Source organism: Carassius carassius, chromosome 39 (genome assembly GCF_963082965.1).
Source record: "Carassius carassius chromosome 39, fCarCar2.1, whole genome shotgun sequence".
In the NCBI taxonomy this organism is placed as follows: domain Eukaryota; kingdom Metazoa; phylum Chordata; class Actinopteri; order Cypriniformes; family Cyprinidae; genus Carassius; species Carassius carassius.
Window position 1 is genome coordinate 1,247,091 of NC_081793.1, and position 21,483 is coordinate 1,268,573.

The 21,483-nt window shown below is 34.9% G+C and overlaps 1 protein-coding gene across 3 annotated transcripts in view; it reads left to right on the plus strand.

The window, feature by feature from the left end:
• Positions 1-21,483, plus strand: part of LOC132121161 (zinc transporter ZIP11-like) — a 105,439-nt gene that overhangs the window by 75,580 nt on the left and 8,376 nt on the right. For all 3 annotated transcript variants that reach the window (XM_059530345.1, XM_059530343.1, XM_059530344.1), the window contains exon 7: positions 7,579-7,648. In XM_059530345.1, coding sequence (XP_059386328.1) covers positions 7,579-7,648 — 70 coding nt within the window. The remainder of the gene's footprint in view (positions 1-7,578; positions 7,649-21,483) is intronic.

A 21,483-nucleotide genomic window follows, 5' to 3' on the forward strand; every position in this document is an offset into this window, starting at 1 on the left:
AATTTAGCATCACCAAATTTGGTAGTATGAGGACTTTTTGCTAATTTTTTGTCGTTCATTATTCCTCTGGAATTAAGTCTCATCACAATGAATTGTTGAGCCATCTGGATCTACAAAATTGGGCTTAATGTTAATTAACACACAAAAACAGAATTTAAACTCATCAAAATCGAGTTAGTGGCGAGTCATTACAGTCGAGTTGATTACGAGGCACTTTCAATGGAAATAAATGCGCCCAGTATTTAGAAGCATAAATGTGAGCTCTATTAATTAGGCGGTAATAATTCTTCTGTTTTAGGGTTTTCATTCATGCTGTAATTGTGGTAGCAATGTAAAAGTTTATAATAGCCTGAAAAAAACAACAACAACAACTATTTAACTATTTATAGGGTTAAGAATCATGTCAAGACTTCAGCTTTTAAAATATTTTTACTAGACAACTTTATAGAAAAACAATCCGGAAATTAGCTCAGACAATATTTATTATATAATATGGTGGTTATGGTTAATAAAAGTAATGTCAATATTTTTTTTATATCATCATTATGTGAAATTATTTTATTTTTAAATGCATGAGTTCAAGTTATCTTGTAGGCGTCCTAGGACTTCACTTTACTTTCAGTTGAGTGCCTCTTTTCTTCAGTGCTTTCTTAGACATTAAATATGTTGAATTTTTTTTAATTACCAACACAATCCAAAGCCCATGATATCGAGACCTCCCATTACTTTCTTCAGTGTTCACTGCACAACCATTTCTTCTGGTTTCTGAGCGTGTGAGAGAACGGGACATGAGCTGCTCGCTACTTCCTGATTAGCACCAACTTTCATCTTCTTCTTTGTCACATCAAAGATAGGAAGCACTCTAAAGAGAATCAGAAAGAGCAACATCTCCTCGAATAATCCTGGGATGTGCTATTAGGATCAGAAAGAGACATTGGGAGGTTTTGGAGCTCTTTGTGGCTCTTTCTAACCTCAGATCTTGATTGCAAAGCCACAAGGCTCTAGTGACATGTTAATGAAGCTCTGGTGCTCGTTGGTAGAGATAACTCATGTGGATGTCTGGATGTTTGATAAGGTTGAGTTGAGTGCTTCTCCTCCTGATGGCACTGATTCCTCCGGTGGATTCATTAGGTTCCTTTGCTGTTTCTTAAGCAGCAGTGAAACCCCAGCAGGCTTTGTTGAGTCTGTATCTCGCTTTTCATTGCTCCTTCTGTCGCTTTCTGTTTATTTTCTCTCCCAGAAGTCTGTTTTTCTACTAGAAACAAAGCGAAATGTACCACTTTTAACTCCAAGACAGCCAAGGTAAAGAGCCTAAATGAAGCATCTAGGCCTACATTTAAGATATTAATATCTAAATTGCATTTAAAATCTCCATGCATTTGGATTTCAATTTAAGGTGATGCATATTCATCAGTTGTGCATAAACCAGATCTCTGCACTCAAATAAATTATGCCGTAGTTTATTAACAGCTATTTGCACCTATTTGATTTTATTTAAATAATCATATTTTCAAAATGCATTTAAATCCACATTGATTAGAAACAGCAGAATTTTATATGCAATGCAAATATACATATCTTAAATTTAAGCCTTGTGAATCTTTTATATATTCTATTTTTTATATTATTTTATTGTAGTTTTTTTTATTTTGATGCCCTCATTATATGGCATGAAGGCTTGAGCTTTTATTCACAGTGTGGAGGTCAAATGTCTGCAGATCATTTGCACAATAATCCACAATAATCCACAGCAGTCCATCAGTTAACATCTGGAGAAGACAAAAGATGAAACACATTGATTGAAACATTGATGAGACACTGATGCAATGCTGCATTCTTGAAAAAAATCTCTCTTTTTTGATAGCTTTAAGCAGGTAAAAACTCTCTTTCTCCCAAATGCGGGCCGCTTATCCTGATTCTGTGCAGGCAGATAGCAGCTGAAGTCAGGGGCAGTGAAGTAAAGCACATGGAGAAAGTTATTTACTATGTCAGAAATGATTTTCGGTGAGAGCGGCGAGTGGAACGGAGAGCAGATGCAATCCTGTGAAAGCTCCCTATAAAGAGTACAAGTCTGAGAGCTGTCTAGGTGACTGCTTTTAATGGATCTGCCACTGCTTAAAGCAAATATGTGACTGTTCATTTATGGTTACTGTTGATTGGCTGCATATAAAATGTCCATCCATTGGGATATAAAAAAAAAAAAAAAGTAATGTGATGCATATTTTTTTTTGTCATATATAAATGTAAGTGCATACATTATTTCATTGTGAAAACAACTAGATTTAAGTTTAAAAGTATGAACATTGTTAAAATATGACTAGCCGTTCAGTCATTTAGTAAAAAAAAATATTTATTGATAATAAATATATAAACCTGGTTATTGTGTATTTAAAACACATATTTAGTTTATGAATATACCTGACCTGACAAACATGCATCACATTAAGTTTATTATTTTTATGTTAAAAGTGTGTCATGCAAAATGCATAACAATTTAAATGCAATTCAAATAAACCCTCAATTTATAAAAAAAGTAATAATAAAAATAGTTTAAAATTAAAGCTGTAAATATGGATGTCAATTATGTGGTGCAACTATCATTAAATAATTCATATTTAAACAAAAATAATAAAGTAAAATATATTTTAAAACAACAAAATCCTATTTAACCAACATTAACACAAGAACTCGGCACATGTTGTAAGCCTTATTCTAAAAAAAGAATTTTTAGACACTCATGACCCATTTAACCATTTCAAGTTCATTGGATTTGTGTTTAGTACAGAGTCACGGATGCAAATCTTCCACAGAATTTTTTTTTCTATTATTATTTTTTTTTTTACATGCAAAGGCCAAAAAATAACACTAACATTAGTCACTAACATAAGCCTTGTGTTTGTCATGCACACAGACACACAGGCATTGTGAGAGGATCAAACAGGAATGATGTAGTGTAATAACAATCTAATGGAATTCATTGCTACATGAAGACATTATTAGGTTAACCATGCAGATCAATGGTCTTAAGTGTGTGTGTGTGTGTGTGTGTGTGTGGTTTGGGAAACACTGGGCTGATTTTCATATTCGCCTGCAGTTCATTAAGTTAAGTGCAACTAAATGCATTGAATAACCTTGTGAAATACAGTCAGCTTCACAATCTGGCTGGAGGATATCGTAGCACTTCCCATCAGACAGCTTCTTACAAAAGCATTTAATGAACAAAGCATAAAAAAGCCCTTCTGCAAAGATATCACAACTAATCTGAAAGCAAACAGATGGTCCTTTGAGAGCGAACCAACCCTGATTCAATATATAGATTGCACTCAGGAAAAGAAAATTATATTTGCTCTTTTGGCTGTGGGCGAAATTGCACCAGACCCTTCCTCTGCTCCCCATCGGTTTGCTGTCAGAGATGAGCATAAGGTGAGCTGGTCATAAAGTGTTCAGTTATTTGCAGTGGTGTCTCCTGTGTGTAATCAAGCAGTGCTGTCTAATCTCTAGTATGCATGCATGAAGCCACTAGTGCATCCCAGAGCTCAAATAAACACACACATGCACACACTGTAGGTGTTTGACTATCTGACACTTTATTATACTGATGTGTGAGAGAGACTTTGCAACTCATCATATATTGATCTTGTGCATCGACTACGGATCTTGTTTTTGTGCACTGGCAGCTAGACATTAAAGTTTCATATATGCAGATGCGTGGCATATATGTTGTGACAGATTATTAATGTGCATTTGAAGCAGTATTTTATTTGAGTGTTCTCCTGCGGTCATGGCTTTCAGATTCATCTCAGGGCTCTGCAGGGAAGGTCTGATGGGCGACTTTTGGCCCATTTAATACTGCTGTGTTGTCATGCATCTTATGTTTGTTATCCATGTGTCTTTGTGCTTTGGAAGCTTAAACGCTTTGTTTTCTTGTGGCATTGTATTTCACCATTTTCAACCTTGTCTTATGTATATTATATTATGTATTAAAAGTTCAATATATAATTTACAGCTATATATTTATGCATCAAATTTATATATATATATGTGTGTGTGTATGTATATATATATATATATATATATTCTGTTATAAAGAAAAGGAAAACTAACATGCTTATTTAAATGGGAGATTTAGTTGTTTTTCAGTAAGATTTAAATAGATATTTTCTTAATTCATCAATTCTATAAAATTCTTATATTTTTCATCAAATGTATACAATTTAAATGCAGTATTCTAGTTTAGATTCAATATAAAAACAAAACAAAAAAACTATCAATTCTGTGACACCAAACCATCATTTATTTATAAAATTATAGTGGATTTGAGATTTGAGAACCAGAAAGACCTGTTGTGTGAAACAGGAATGGAAAAGGTGTTTAATATTGAGTATTTTGAGTCAATCCAATAAAAGATAATGCACAATATTCCAGAGGCACATGGTGCATCACCAGATTTGTTAGTGTTCATTTGTACTGTCATAAACAATAATAATAACAATAAACATGTAATGAGGACAGTAATAAAGATTTCTGGGTAAAGGTCAAAGGTCGTTATAGTGTAAAAATCGGAAATGGTCCAAAATTGATTAATTTAATCTGTGTCACTGCAAAGGAGATGTAAGTGAGGTTTTTTATTTTTTGAAAAAATACGATTTCTTTTGATTCATTGATTGTGATGGGAATCCCGAGGCACAGTTTGTCCATTAATGATGTGCATGACTCACTTATTAAAATAAATGAAACATCAAAACTCTGTTGCATCACATCGGCCGACAAATCAGCCGTCATATTTCATTAAGCACAAATATTGCACACATGCAACCCAGCATCTGCTTTTACTTTTAGAGATTTGATGTCATTCATCTCGTCTTTTAATGAATGATTTTAAGTCGAGCATTTCTCCAGATTTCAAGTCATAATAGAGATTTGGCCCTCAGGGTGTTATTCGGATGGAGAGATACATTGTCTTCTAAAGCGTGTGAGTGATGATGAGGAGGCTGAGAGAGGCAAGATGTGTTTTATGGATCAGCTAGACGAGACGTTTGTAATGAATCTCTGCGTACAGCTTGAGAGCGTTTAGCGTTGCATTGCACGTCTCAGAGCAGCGGTGTTGCTGTGGTTAACATGCAGACGTGTGGAAATGTGGGTTCACCTGCAGCTTTAGCCTGAAGTGTATTTCAACAATGTGATTTCTGGGGAATCTTATCGTGCTGTTCGTAAGCTCTAATAACAAGTGTCATTAAAACTGGTCTGAACTATTAGGCTTTATATTTCATCACGAATAAATAAAACATCAAATATAGGTCTACACATTTATTTATTTATCGATTACATGTTCTGCTAATTGTGGGAGAAAATGTGCAGAATTGCTTTTAATTTATATATCAAAGTGAGATAAGATAAACTAACCCATATAATAAAATAATATAACCCATAATTTAAAATAAGATTTTTTTTTTTTTTAAGCTTCATGCTAGGCTTATTACCATTAACTGAAAAAACAATATATATATATAGAAAAAAAAACATTAACTGAAATAAAATAAAATATGAGAAGTATTAAAATAACTAAAAGCAAATAAACTACATTAAAATATGCATATAATTCTAAATGTACATAGGGGAGAGTGGAGTGCTTTTAGACAGTTTTTATTTGCTGTGTGTTTAAAGCGAGCGCAAGACAGTAATAAATATGGACATACATTTAGGGATGTGGTGCATCCTTGGGAATAATCACTTTGGATGTAAAATAAACTGCTTTCAAAATATGGCTTTCCAAAAAAAAAAAATGGTGGTCTCAATTGGAGCCTAGAGAGAGGGTAAGATGAGCCACATGAAGTTAAACCGTGCCATTGATTATGCTGAGGAAAAACATTGAACATTTTCTCAAGAAAAATAAGAAACCTGACTGCAGATGACCTGACGGAAGTGGGCTAATAGTACTAATTACAGTTAAATAACTCTTTATAATCATAAGAAGGGTAGAGCCTCTCTCTTACCATTTTAACAAACTTCTATAATCCAGCAGTTTACAGCTAACATTACTCTAACAGTATAGCCTCATAAAGCACAAACACTTCTGGGATATCTTTTCAGATTTGCTTGTAATTGTTCGGACACCGATGCAGGAGTCCTTCAACATTAAAAAATAAAAAGATCTGATTAATCTGAGTGATGGTTATGAATTATAATATTTACACAAACACACACACACACTTATGTACTGTGTTACTGCAGGAGCTCTGTAGTGGATGATGTGAATAGAATTGGACTGTGATTGAATGAATGTCAGCTTTCAGATGGCTAAGATGCTGCTGGACTGAAAAAAGTGCATCTGTGTACGATGTTTGAAATCTAAACTCAGATAGCAGAACAAACCACATGAGATCGAGACACGTCCTCACACATGCACCAGTGACAAAAGAGCCTCACAGGAAAGTGAGAGCAAATAGGAAACACGTTTGGAAAGCCATTCATCCAACACTACACAATTAATATAAGAGTCACCAGAAAAAACACAAGAAACATTACATATTAAATAGCATATGAATGGAAAAAATAATCAAACTGAAAGCAATTAAAAAAAAAACTTATATCTCGCAATTTTGAGTTTTTATCTCACAAATCTGAATTGTGAGATAAAGTCACCAATTATATATATATATATGTATATGTGTGTATATATGTGTATATATATATTATCATGTGTCAGAAACAGGCTTCCATATAGGGTAAGACAAATGAACTTAATTCAGAATTTTCTGAAATCTTTTCTTGATTTATGCAAATACTCACTCAAATATTTTTTTTTTTTCAGAAACGCAGTAAAACACACCAAAAACAGACACTAAAATAATGCAATAAACATGAATTTTCTAACATGAAATCATAATGTACATACAGTCTATAATGGGGGGGGGGGGGTGTCTAAGAAAAAACATGAAAAGCCATCAGATGTGAAAAGTGTCGAATTCTGGGAATGTCAGTTTTGATTTTATTGCACTGTAAATTGTAAGATCAATCTCACTTATTAAAAGTTATAAACCAATTAACAGGTTTTCACCATTGCATAATTCACTGTTAAATTTACAATCATTGTAAGATTTCACAAAGTTAACATATGGCAAAAATTTTAATAATTTATTGATAACATAATCATTCTTTCACACTCTCTATTTCACTATATATATATATGGATGTTGCCTTCTAAACAACTTTGCACCCCATTGACTTTATATGGAACAGAAATGGTTTAAAGCCTCTTCTGATGTCCCACACAGCATGAGGGAGAGTAAATGAGCACACGACTCTCCCTTTAATGGCTGTGGGCTCTTTAATAAGGAAAGGAGTATCTTCAGGACGGCCTGCAGATTCATTTCTAAGCCACAGTGACCCAAGAAGCAGACAGTTACCAGACAGATGAGTGTTTGCGAAGCCTCTCATGGCTAACATCTCACAAACTGCCTTCAAAGGACATCTGATGAGTGTAAATGCACTCCTTTTTGAGTTCTGTCCTGATGATCAGTGCAGGGGTGTGTGTGAAAGCCTGTGAAGTGTAACAGGTGTGTGTTTTCTGTGTTTCAGAGGGTCTGGCTGTTGGCGTGGGCTTTGGAGCAGTCGGGAAAACTCCCTCGGCTACGTTTGAAAGCGCCAGGTAAGACCTGAACACGATTAATAGCAAAGTGCATCCAAAATCAAACATTTCCTCAGCCCCATATCATGCCAACATGCATGATTTTACTTTGTGAAACACAAACTTGAGCAGGATTTCTGAACTTCTGTTGTGCATAATAGCAGATGGAAAAGCATAATAAAAGTCAACCATAAAGAGATTTTCAATCAATAACTTAACAGCTCATCAGCCTGAATGTGAGTCTGTTCTTCATTAAAAAGAATACAGTGAGCAAGTCATCATTTTATGATACATTCCTTGCACCTTTTCGAGCTTCGCCATATAAATCACCATGCTTTTGTTGATTGAAGAAGTGCAGATCTTCTCATTTTGTGTTTTACAAATCAGTAGAAGCGAATCTAAGATGAGGCCAGAAGAACAGCTGAATAAAGACAGAATCTGAAAGATAATGAGGTCAGACATTTTTATGAGGTCACACAAACAAAAAATAAATTAATAAATGCTTAAAATCTTCCTCCGCAGTCTTAGTCTTGTCTTACAAATATATAAACATTCTTATGTCAAGAAAGATTTACTTGAGAAGCAAAATAATGGCATTGTCTTCTGAGAAATGCATGGAAATAAATCTGTGTCTGTTTCCACCACGGCATTAAAAAAAGACTTACAGTTCAGACTTTTTTCTCTCAGAGTTACAAGATATAAACTCATAATTGTTTTTTTTAAATGCAAGTTTAAATGTCAGAATTCAGTTTTTTTTTATTTGTGACTTTACATGCAATTCTGAGTTTGTTTCAAAATGTAAAAATTGAAAAAACTAATTGTGAGATAAAAAAAGTCTTCCTTTTTTATGCTTTTTTTAATACAATTTTAACCATTTTTTAATTATAATTTTTTCATCCTGTCGTGAAAACAGGCTTCCATAAAAACAAGAATCAAGTTTCTGTAAGTGGGATTTATTATTATTATTATTATTATTTTTTTTAATATTTTTTTTTTGTTTAATGCAAAAACTTGCTTAATTCTGATATTTTATTTTTCTTTACAGAAACAAACCTCTTTTTCTCCTTCTGAAGTAAACATATCTTGATTTAAGAATGTATAGATTTTTGTACTGGAAAACAACAATGCTGAGGAAGAAACACAATTTAAAAAAGATTTTTTTTGCAATGCTCAAATTATATTTAACGACTAAAAATGAAACGATGCGATGCTTCTTTTGTTAAGAGATGGAAGCTCATTCAGTCGTATTCTGCTTAATTGGTCTCTGTCAAACTCAGACTCGGGCCAGGAGGATGTGAGGATGAGGAAATGATGACAGAAGGTTCATTTTAGGGCGAGTTATTTCTTTAAAGGGCACATGCAGTGTTTTCTGACAGTATTGTGTGCTGCTGTCACCAAGTGGACCAAACTGGTATTGTCAGATCTCTCTCTCTCTCTCTCTCTCTCTCTCACACACACACACACACACACACACACAAAGAGCGTGTTGTTGTGATCCTTCTCATGCACATGTTAAAATCCATGTTCCCAGGACAGTGTGTTTAAATGGGACAATCCTGCCAGACAGGGTTGGAGCGAGCGAGCGAACAAGTGTTCACATCATACTGAGAATCAGAGCCGAATTGTGAGCGCTGAAGCACCGCTGTAGGTCTCAATGAGGTCCTGTGTGTGTGTGTGTGAGACCGCCGTCCAGATGTGAGCTAAAGCTTGCAGATGTTGTGAAAGAATACGTGTCTTTATTTAGTATCTGTGTGTGTTTCTCTATAGGGAATTCTGTTTTGTATTAGCCTTACGATCATCTAATCTCTTTACATCAGCACTGGCAGCTGAGGGTTTGTGCTCTCTAGAGGAGCGAGAGCTGGATTTGGTCATGATTAAAAGCACAGAGACAGATGGATGAATAGATACATGGTCTGTTCAGTAAGTAAACACAGGCAGCAGATTTCTGTGGAGTGCTGAACTTATGCTACAGCATATGAAAGAGGCCTTTGTCAGCCCAAAAACAACCAAGCAGAGAGTAGAGTCCGTTTTAAAGCACGCTTTTCACAGGAAATCATGATGTTGGTGTTCATAGTATCTTGATGTCTTCATGCCTTTAGCAGATTAGAGATGGAGACTAATAGAAACAATCAAGCAGTAGAGATTTGAGATGTAGAACAATAAAGGAAAAAAATAGGTAAAGCTGGATATATTTATATAACACTGGGTGATAATGAAGCAGGGGATTTTCATGAAAGCATCCTAGTTATTATTATTAATAATGCATTATTCACGTTTTTGAAAAATAAACTCTAAAATTCATTGGATAAAATATAATTTAGCTTTATTTATGAGACAAATAGTAAATAGACAAAAAGTCTGTTTCTGTCACAAAAAAATAATAATAATAATAGTAATAATTTCGGCTTTTTATTACACACTTTGCACACAATTCTGACATTTTTCTTGCAATTTCTAATGTACAATTCCTACTGTAGTTTATATTTCCTAATTATGATTTTTTTTTTTGTAAATTCTGAGATTAAAAAAAAAAAAATATATATATATATATACATTTTATCTCAATTCAGACTTTTTTTCTTGCAATAGCTTTTCATTTCATAATTGTGAGATGAAAAAGTTACAGTTACTCTGTTTTTTATTATTTATTCTGTGGTTGAAATTTAATATATACAGGGTTTTTTTTTTTTTTTGGTGGTGGTGGCATGAGAATGAGCAAATCTGTCATCATAAAATATAGCATCAGTTACACACATATTGCTCATTCTTTATTGTGTTGCATTAGCACTGAAGAACACAAAGTCTTCAAGAAAGAAAGAAAAAAAGAAAGCCCTTTTCTCAGAATTGCAAGCTATAAACAATTCTGTTGTCTTTGTTCTTACCTCAGAATAAAAATAAAAAAAAAATAGAAAATATAATTGCAACTTCGTATTGTGTTGCATTTGTGCTCACGAAAGAAAGAAAGAAAGAGAAAGAGAATAAGAAAGAAACCAATTGATTCTGGGTTTTACTTTTGAAATGATGACTTGTGAGGGAGTTTTCCAGGAGGTTTTGGAGGCAGCCTTGCTCTGCTTTGGTCCTTCAGTTTGTTGTTTGGAGGAACCTCTTTGAAGGGATTTCTGGGAAGAGGAGCCGTTTACATTAGTGTGATTAGTGTTTGGTAATTAAGGTGAGCTGGCTGAAATTCACAGCCACATCAGATCATGTTTTCCGTCCATTAACCAACTAAAACTTTCCAAATGTTTGGTCTTCACATCAGAAACCCTTAACAAATGATAATCACAGACGTAAGAGACGGTTCAGTCAGCGGTTTCGCGAAAACCCTGTTTGATGAACATGACGTCATAGTCAACCAAGAATTACATCCTCTTCTTGGATGTCGCTTAAACCTTTATATGTTAAATCCTGTGTCATATTTGTATGATTTTTCAGAATGGACAGGTATGCACAACCTGTCTTTGCTCTTGCTAACATTATTTCTCCATCATCCCAAGAGAAGGTGGTTGTTGATTCAGAGAGGTGTCTGGACGTCTTGACCTGACCTCAGAGCACTAAAGTACTATAGCTGTGTTTTTCCAGTTTCTGGAGCGGTCTTGTTCTCCAGCGTGAGCCGCTGAAGGCAGACAGACAGTGTCTCTCTCTCTGCTCTGAAACAAAAGTCTGTTTGTTTTCCAGGGAAAGCCGCTCTTCTGTTTCTTCCCTCTTTTCCCGGCGCTCCTCTCCCAGTCAAAGCAGTCCTTGCATTCCCCAGTTCCCACAAACTCAAGTGGACTGTTAAAACCAGATGCTCAGAGACTCTTCAAAGAAACTGGGAGGGTTTTTTGTAGCTCAAATGTAGGCAGCGTTTGAAGGAACGGAGCATATGTTTCTGAGCGGATACGTTTAAGACAGACGGCTCATGTGCATCTATATTTTAGCTCTGCTTTTTCTTAGAGTTGGGTATATGTTATGATCAGTGTCATTTTTAGTAACATTAAAATGCTATTACAGATTTTTTTACAATTTTAAATTATATTTTAATTAGTATAATTTATATTGGTTGGTTTTAATAATATTGTTGCAATTTTATTTTATTGTTTAGTTTTATTGATTTATGATTTATTTATTTAGGTTATTTTGTATTTTCTCTATAATGTTAGTTAGTCATGTTATGTATTTTTCATTATTGATTTATTTGTAAATTTGTTTTTGTCTATATAGTATGTATTTTTTATTAGATTTAGTTTATTTAGTTTTAATTGTTTTTTTTCTTTTTTTTTTCTTTAATATTATTTTTAGTATTTATTTTGTAATTTTAAACATATTTTTTTGGCTGTTCATATATTCATTTGTCTGTATAGCGTTCAGGTTTATTTATTAGTGTTATTTTACTTTATTTAATAGTATGTGAGATTCTTTATTATTATAAACAAAGGTCTGTTTAAATGCCGACGGGAGCTGCGTTTGATTTGCAATAGTTTTTTCCCTAGTTGTAGTGATGTTCACACTCGCGTCATGCCTTTTGAAAACCTTAGGCCGGTGACACGCTGGCACTGTTGGGAACGTTACTTTTAAAAAGTAATTAGTTATAGTTACTCACTAATTGTTCCAAAAAGTAACTGAGTTAGTAACTGAATTACTCTATAATAAAAGTAACTCGTTACCAGGGAAAGTAACTATTTGCGTTACTGTAAAAAAAAAAAAAAATGCTATATTTTTTTTCCGCAGTTTTCAAAAGTCAGTTGAAATGAGTAGAACAGACAGGTGTTCGTACATAACTTTCGATATTTATTGCACGTCAGCAGACAGCAAGAGTTTTATCCTGCACTTCAAGTATTATCAAAGTGTTTTTGGCCACTAGCTTTATAGATGCGTGTGTCACACATTACATGTACACATTACATGCACGTTCTTGCCTTTTTCCACAATGAATTTGAAGTAGTGTTTATATCTCCAACTTGAAAATGCCAACTTTTCATCGGATTGCTCCTGACTCGCCATTTCTGCTGCTGCTGTGAATCTTCGTGTAGCTGTTGCGCTCGTGTGTGTGTGTGTGTGTGTGTGTGTGTGTTTGTTTGTGTGTGTTTGGTGCCGCTGGCGCGTGTGCCTGCATGTGTGCTGGCATGTGTGTAAAAACACTGGCTCTGATTGGCTACCATGAAACACATGACTCTGCCTTATCTCGTTATTAACCCACCTGCTCACTCGCTGTGAGCCAGGGGTGCGTTCGGATTGCATACTTTATTCAATCAATGCATAGTAACGCACCGCATTTAACGTTCAGTAACGTTAACGGCGTTGTAACGACAGGAAAAGTAATTAGTTAAATTACCCCGTTAAAAAATAACGTCGTTACCTAACTGCCGTTATTCCAAACACTGCACACTGGCATATTGCACCTGTCAAACATAGTCTATTTTGCCGTCAATACTGTTGACGGTGTCCTTTATCAGTAGGCTTTATGTTTATATGAACGCGGAGTTTTCCGCCACTTAATATGTTCGTTTGGAAACAAGAAAATTTACCTATATTCCACGCACAAAATATTGCAAGGAGGAACAACAGACTATGAAAGAGCTCTCGCTAAACGTTTTTAAAACCCCGCCTACGCCATAGCGCAGCGCAAATCGCGTTGTATCTGAAGGGCAACGCTGAGCCCAGCGGCAAGCGCCGTGCACTCATAACATGAGTGAAGCATGAGACTCTGTTTCTCATGTTTCATCGGCCGTTATAAATGCCGATGCCGATTTAAATGCAATTAGCTCATATCGGCCGATAATATCGGCCGGCCGATATATCGGTCGGGCTCTAATATATATATATATATATATATATATATATATATATACATATAAATATATGTATATATATATATATATATATATATATAAAATGTTTTTTTATTTTTTATTTAATGGTTTTAGTTTTAAATCTATAATAACACTAGTTGGTAAAAGTGTGCTACTAACATCATTGAATATCACTGGCTCACTCCTCTTTACATTTAGCAGTGGAGATGACGTGACCTAAAAGTTGTCGAAACATTTTACAAGAAGTTTATTTTATTTCTAGAGCTAGATGTGACGAACTCAGCTGGAATAACATGTTCCCTCCTGCGTCTCTGCTGGAGGTGTTTCTGTCAAACCCTGAATCATACTTACATCAGTCATCCACGTGCAAATTATAATACAGCGTCCTATTTAAAGAGTGAACAAGTTGAAAAAAATAAAATTTAAATGATGAAGGTTTGTGATGAAAAATATGGAAATAAGCCTGTGAATAAATCATTTAACAGAATTAATTTGTTTGCAGTATATTAACAAAAATTAAGTGGATCACAATAATCATAATTATAATTAAATTATTATATTATACTAATTATATTATCATATATTTAAAATTGTGCACACATCTGCCATTTAGTGTCAATCTAATCAAGACATGATGGAATAATTTGCCTGGAAACTCACTTGATTTATGGTTATGTCTAATTTCTAAACTAGTTCTTATTAGAGAATATTTTAATATAGTCACTCATCTGAAATATCTGGAATGTTTGATTCATTTTATTGAATGTTTTAATTAATCGATTCTGTGTTTTGATTGGTTTTCATCATGATTCTATTTAGTACTTGAAATATTTATGAATTAGAGTATTTTATTAAAATCTATTAAGTTATTAAGCTATTTTAATTGTAATTGATTTATTGATTGAGCAGTGCTTTGTTTTATTGGTGCATGGAAATAATACTCTTTATTGTTTGTTTAGTGAAAAATTATGCAAAGCATGGATCAAGCCTTAATCGTTTTAATTAAGCTAGATTTACTGTATTGTGTTAACTGTTTAACCAAACACACATGCTAACAGCTAAGCAGCAAACACTTGTAACAGTTTGTTTAAAGAGTTGTGTTTGTCCATTTAATACTCATCTGACGGACTGACAAGAGTTTTATGGTTCAGTTCCTCACAATCATCTCCTTCAGTATGCTTCAGATATTAAATTACGATCTTTAAAAATGGATTGCAACTACATTGTTCTGAATTTATTTCTTGATTTGAGAGCTATTAGATATGTTGGATAAAATCAAATCTACTCTGTCAAATCATGGTTTAACTTGATTTAATTTTCCGTCTTTAATTAATTAATTGTTAACATTTATTTTCGTCTGTCATTGATGTAAATCAAAGATTAAAAGAAAAAGAAAGATCCTTGGACTGTTTTAGTCGCTGTTTTTAGTCACTTTGTAGCTTGAATAAAGATAAATATGTATAATTTATACATATATAATATAGTCTTAAGTGATTGTAAAACAATCTTCATATAATTAAAAGTTGTTATATATTTCAGAGCCTATTAAATGTTACAATTAATGGTTTTCAGTTATACTGTATATATATATATATATATATATATATAATTTATTTATTTATTTTTGCATGAGTTGAGCGAAAGAAGCACAATGTATGTTCCTGTTTTGTAAGAGTTTATCATTGTTTTGACGTACTTGCATGTTTGTTGCCCAGATAGAAATGTGCTGATTTGCCTTTAGGGTATTTTGGTTCAAAGGTGATGCAGTAATGGATGAAGGTCATGACCTCTTCAAACAAACGAGGCCTGCATTTATGATTTATTTTAATATTGCTTACGAAATCACCCATTCCCAAACTTTAAGTATGCAACACTAATGACCTGTATATAATCTTTTAATTAGCACATCAGTACATTTCAGCATCTTTCCACATGCATTCAGACACGATCATTGCATCAGTGTCTGCTCTTTCAGAATAATGTCCTGATCCTTCATCGTCTAGAACAGTAAAAATCTTTAACATCACACAGTACGCTGCTTTTGACTAAACAAATATCTGTTTCTAAATGTTCCTGTTGTGTATCATATTTATAAGATTGAAAGGAGCAGTAAATGGAGTCTGGAAATCCTCATCACGCCTCATGTGTCCGTGTCACTGCTCCAAAACGTTCCCAAAACTTGCTAATGTCTCTCTCTCTCTCATTATGCCTAAATGTCTGAAATGACAAATGCATGCAGTTTGTCAATAATGGATGCTACACATTTCTTTACATTTCTTCCATATTTCTCCAAATACATAGTTTTGCTTTTAGTTTCAGTAAAGCAGGTTGTTTATCTGCGCCACTAAATTGCTGAATTTGGTGACTGGATCAGTCAGAAAGTACCAGTTCTGCTAAACAAACATTGTTTTTGTGTATTTCAGTTGGTTGGTTTGTGATGGACACGTTTGTCGTTTTCTTTTCGCCTATAAATCCATCGGGAATAAGCCGGCTGGAGTTTTTGGTTTTGTATTATTCAGGTTGTTGCTGCATGAAATTCTTTGTCTAGAGAAAAAAAAAATTTCTTTATGTTTACTAGATTAGTCAAAAGCAACTAATGAAAATAAAGATCATATCTTAGGTTAAGAAGAGATGTGGGCATATATTTTTTTACAATAAAATAATAACAAAAACAACAATTATAATAATAATGCATTAATGAGCTTTAAATGCTTATGAATTAATAAATATTTTTACCCATTAATTGAATGATATATTATACAATATAAAATGATCTCTTGACCCTCTTTTTTTCCAGCATCTTGCAGATTTTGCAAATGGTATACATTTCTTGGTCTAGAAAAAAAGAAGCCCATTATGTTAATTAGGTAAATCAAAACCAAGTAATGAATATAACAATACAATTAAGATTAGTTTAATAAGGGATATGGGTGTTGTTATTATTATTGTTGTTGCTGTTATTGTTATAAAAGCAAACTTAAATGAGCTTATAAGTATCAAGTCAATATCATTAGGTTAATAAGAGATATGGGTATAATGATAATAATAATAATTTAACAAGCTTAAAATTCTTATGTAACTTTTACATGTTTACATGTATGTTGATAGCATGGCATAGTACATTGCTAACATGATTTAACATGTTGCAATCATGTTGCTAGCATGTTTCAGCTCAACATTCAACACAATAATCCCACAAAAGAACATTAAACTTGCTGGGCCTAAATATCCTCCCTCTGTAATTGGATCCTGGACTTTGTAACTGGAAGACCTAAGTCAGTCCGTGTTGACCACAACACCTTGAGCACTACCACACTGAGCACAGGTGCCCCACAAGGCTGTGTCGTACTGGATCCGGGTGACTGCAGTGACCCTCTGATCTCGATACAGACTGGATCTGGTGGCTACGGTGACCTCGGAATAAGAGAGAAACAGACTAATATTAGCGTAGATGCCATTCTTCTAATGATGTAGCAAGTACATCGGGTGTTATGTGAAGTGTTTCCTGTTCCGGTTTACCTAATTAATGCAGCCTAAAAATCCTTTAATGGATTTGGATAATAAAAGCATATTAGTATGTTATGTGTAAGCCAGGTTAAAGAGATGGGTCTTTAATCTAGATTTAAACTGCAAGAGTGTGTCTGCCTCCCGAACAATGTTAGGTAGGCTATTCCAGAGTTTAGGCACCAAATAGGAAAAGGATCTGCCACCCGCAGTTGATTTTGATATTCTAGGTATTATCAAATTGCCTGAGTTTTGAGAACGTAGCAGACATAGAGGATTATAATGTAAAGGGAGCTCATTCAAATACTGAGGTGCTAAACCATTCAAGGCTTTATAAGTAATAAGCAATATTTTAAAATCTATACAATGTTTGATAGGGAGCCAGTGCAGTGTTGACAGTGCAGTGTTGTTCTAGTAAGAACTCTTGCTGCTGCATTTTGGACTAGCTGTAGTTTGTTTACTAAGCGTGCAGAACAACCACCCAATAAAGCATTACAATAATCTAACCTCGAGGTCATAAATGCATATATATATCTGCATGTAAAAAGGTTATTACATGCAGAGTTTTAGGTTCTACAATTAACACCTCTGTTTTTTTCTGAATTTAGCAGTAAGAAATTACTCGTCATCCAGTTTTTTATATCGACTATGCATTCCAATAGTTTTCAAATCGGTGTGTTTCACCGGGCTGCGAAGAAATATAGAGCTGAGTATCATCAGCATAACAGTGAAAGCTAACACCATGTTTCTTGATGATATCTCCCAAGGGTAACATATAAAGCGTGAAGAGTAGCGGCCCTAGTACTGAGCCTTGAGGTACACCATACTGCACTTGTGATCGATATGATACCTCTTCATTCACTGCTACGAACTGATGGCGGTCATATAAGTACGATTTAAACCATGATAATGCACTTCCATTAATGCCAACAAAGTGTTCAAGTCTATGCAAAATAATTTTGTGGTCAATTGTGTCAAACGCAGCACTAAGATCCAACAGAACTAATAGAGAGATACAACCACTATCAGATGATAAGAGCAGGTCATTTGTAACTCTAAGGAGAGCAGTCTCAGTACTATGATATGGTCTAAATCCTGACTGGAAATCCTCACATATACCATTTTTCTCTAAGAAGCAATATAATTGTGAGTATACCACCTTTTCTAGTATCTTGGACAGAAAAGGGAGATTCGAGATTGGTCTATAATCAACTAGAGTGTGCTTACCAGCTGCATCAATGTCTGGTACGACTGCAAGACCCTCCAGCGTGTGAACACAGCTGCAAAGATCATTGTGTCCCTCTGCCCTCTATCCTGGACATTTTCCTTACACGATTCTCCAACAAAGTCAACACTATCGTGAAGGAAATCAGGAAGACTGTACAGGAGCATTTTCCCCATGCTGTGAGAGCCCTGAACTCAAATAACCCCACCCTCATTTTTTTCCATTTTCAAATCACCCGTTTTTTTATAATTTTTTTTTACAATAGTGCTCTATTTATTACGTTAGCCTAAAACGTTCTGCATTTCTGTTTTGAGCTGCGCGCGCTGATGATGACCAGATCATTTGATATCAAGTTTTAATCAATGGGATTCAACTCATAATTTCATATAGAGTATGCTTCGTTAATTATACAACATAACGTTAATATTAAGACTTATAGGCTATTTGCAAAAAGGGCCCAAATGCTTCTTCACGAAACAATGTGTAGAAACATGGCAGATAAACTCTAAAAATACATAGCTTTTTAGTATAATGGTCTTCTCATTATAATTGTATGTATATAACAGTCCCAGTCATAGTTATTAATATTCTGCAGTGTACTTTGACCTGCTCGTGCTGCGCGGTAAAGAAATAATCACCGTAGTACTACAATGATGCACTTGACTCTAAACCAAATGCATCTTATATCAGGTAAATAATATATCCACGATATATATACAGCAGATGAAATGTTTTGAAATCACTTGCACCCTACCTGATCGAAAAAAAAAAAACAGTCTCTGCCTGTGTGAGGGTGAGTCTTGGTAAAGTTTTAAATCCCTGCCGCCAAGATGCTCCTCTGTCAGTCAATGATTATGGAAAGTGAAACATAAATCTATTGGGGTGGTTGGATATATTCATGCACTTTAAAATATTAATTTGAAGCTTCTTTCTTTTCAGATTCTTACAGCTTTATCATGATAGGCTGTATATTAACTTATTGGGAGAAAACTGGTAGTTCTATGTGAAATCAGACAATTGAGCTCCCCCATATAGTCAAAATGGCATAATCATAAGAGCCCGCGAATATTCGACTGTTAGATTGGTAGTCGAATCAGGCTCCTCGAATCAAAGCTTTGATTCGTCGACTATTCGAGGTCACCCCTAATGTGCACTAGACACTTTTCACACACACTGCTGTGTGTACATGATCCCAAAAAGGCTCATTAATATGTGTATGTTTACATATCATCTTGCACTGTTCTCCAGCCAGGTAATTGCTTTTATAAAGCAGTTATTCAATAAAAGTAGTATGGTATGGTTTTACAAAATAAAACAGAGCAAATAAAGTGTAATGCAATTGTTTGTAGAGTAATTTACAACAGCTTCAAACATGGCTCAGCCAATCACAATTAAGGACCGGAGCTCTCCGTTTTTTAATAAACATATTAACTTATGAATAACATTACTTTGATTATTTAAAACATTATTTGCATTTTACAATTTTAATGACCTTATTCATTTATTTATTTCTAATGATCAAGTATTGCAGATTTAAAAGTGGAACGTAAACTTATGAGGAGAACTGTGTGCTGAAAGTTCAGTCTTCCCTTCAAAGTGTTCTGTATATGCAAGCTGTGAAAATATTTAGTGAAAATGTGATGTAGTGAGAAAAGAAAGCAGAGAGAGAGAGAGAGAGAGAGAGAGAGAGAGAGAGAGAGCAGTGCGAGGGCTGGACTGATGGCTCTCTATCTAAATGTTATTCTCAGCAGTCCTCAAAGAGCACATTGTGCTTTGAATCTCAAAAACATAGGGCCCCTGTTCTCTGGCTCTCTGTCTCTCATCCATCGCTCTCCCTCTTTCTCCACATCCCTCCATTTCCTCCACCCTGTGCTTTCATTTTGCTGTCTCTCATCTCACTCCCTTGATAAGGGCTTTAAAAGACCTTAAGGGATTGGAAGAACTTATTTCTCACGATCGCTTTTATTCTCTTGTTTTATGGAGTTATGTATGGCAGCATCTGCTGGGTTCTTCAACCCTCTGTTGCCCTCTTATACAACCCAAATTCCGGAAAAGTTGGGACGTTTTTTAAATTTTAATAAAATGAAAACTAAAGGAATTTCAAATCACATGAGCCAATATTTTATTCACAATAGAACATAGATAACGTAGCAAATGTTTAAACTGAGAAATTTTACACTTTTATCCACTTAATTAGCTCATTTAAAATTTAATGCCTGCTACAGGTCTCAAAAAAGTTGGCACGGGGGCAACAAATGGCTAAAAAAGCAAGCAGTTTTGAAAAGATTCAGCTGGGAGAACATCTAGTGATTAATTAAGTTAATTGATATCAGGTCTGTAACATGATTAGCTATAAAAGCTTTGTCTTAGAGAAGCAGAGTCTCTCAGAAGTAAAGATGGGCAGAGGCTCTCCAATCTGTGAAAGACTGCGTAAAAAAATTGTGGAAAACTTTAAAAACAATGTTCCTCAACGTCAAATTGCAAAGGCTTTGCAAATCTCATCATCTACAGTGCATAACATCATCAAAAGATTCAGAGAAACTGGAGAAATCTCTGTGCGTAAGGGACAAGGCCGGAGACCTTTATTGGATGCCCGTGGTCTTCGGGCTCTCAGACGACACTGCATCACTCATCGGCATGATTGTGTCAATGACATTACTAAATGGGCCCAGGAATACTTTCAGAAACCACTGTCGGTAAACACAATCCGCCGTGCCATCAGCAGATGCCAACTAAAGCTCTATCATGCAAAAAGGAAGCCATATGTGAACATGGTCCAGAAGCGCCGTCATGTCCTGTGGGCCAAGGCTCATTTAAAATGGACTATTTCAAAGTGGAATAGTGTTTTATGGTCAGACGAGTCCAAATTTGACATTCTTGTTGGAAATCACGGACGCCGTGTCCTCCGGGCTAAAGAGGAGGGAGACCTTCCAGCATGTTATCAGCGTTCAGTTCAAAAGCCAGCATCTCTGATGGTATGGGGGTGCATAAGTGCATACGGTATGGGCAGCTTGCATGTTTTGGAAGGCTCTGTGAATGCTGAAAGGTATATAAAGGTTTTAGAGCAACATATGCTTCCCTCCAAACAACGTCTATTTCAGGGAAGGCCTTGTTTATTTCAGCAGGACAATGCAAAACCACATACTGCAGCTATAACAACAGCATGGCTTCGTCGTAGAAGAGTCCGGGTGCTAACCTGGCCTGCCTGCAGTCCAGATCTTTCACCTATAGAGAACATTTGGCGCATCATTAAACGAAAAATACGTCAAAGACGACCACGAACTCTTCAGCAGCTGGAAATCTATATAAGGCAAGAATGGGACCAAATTCCAACAGCA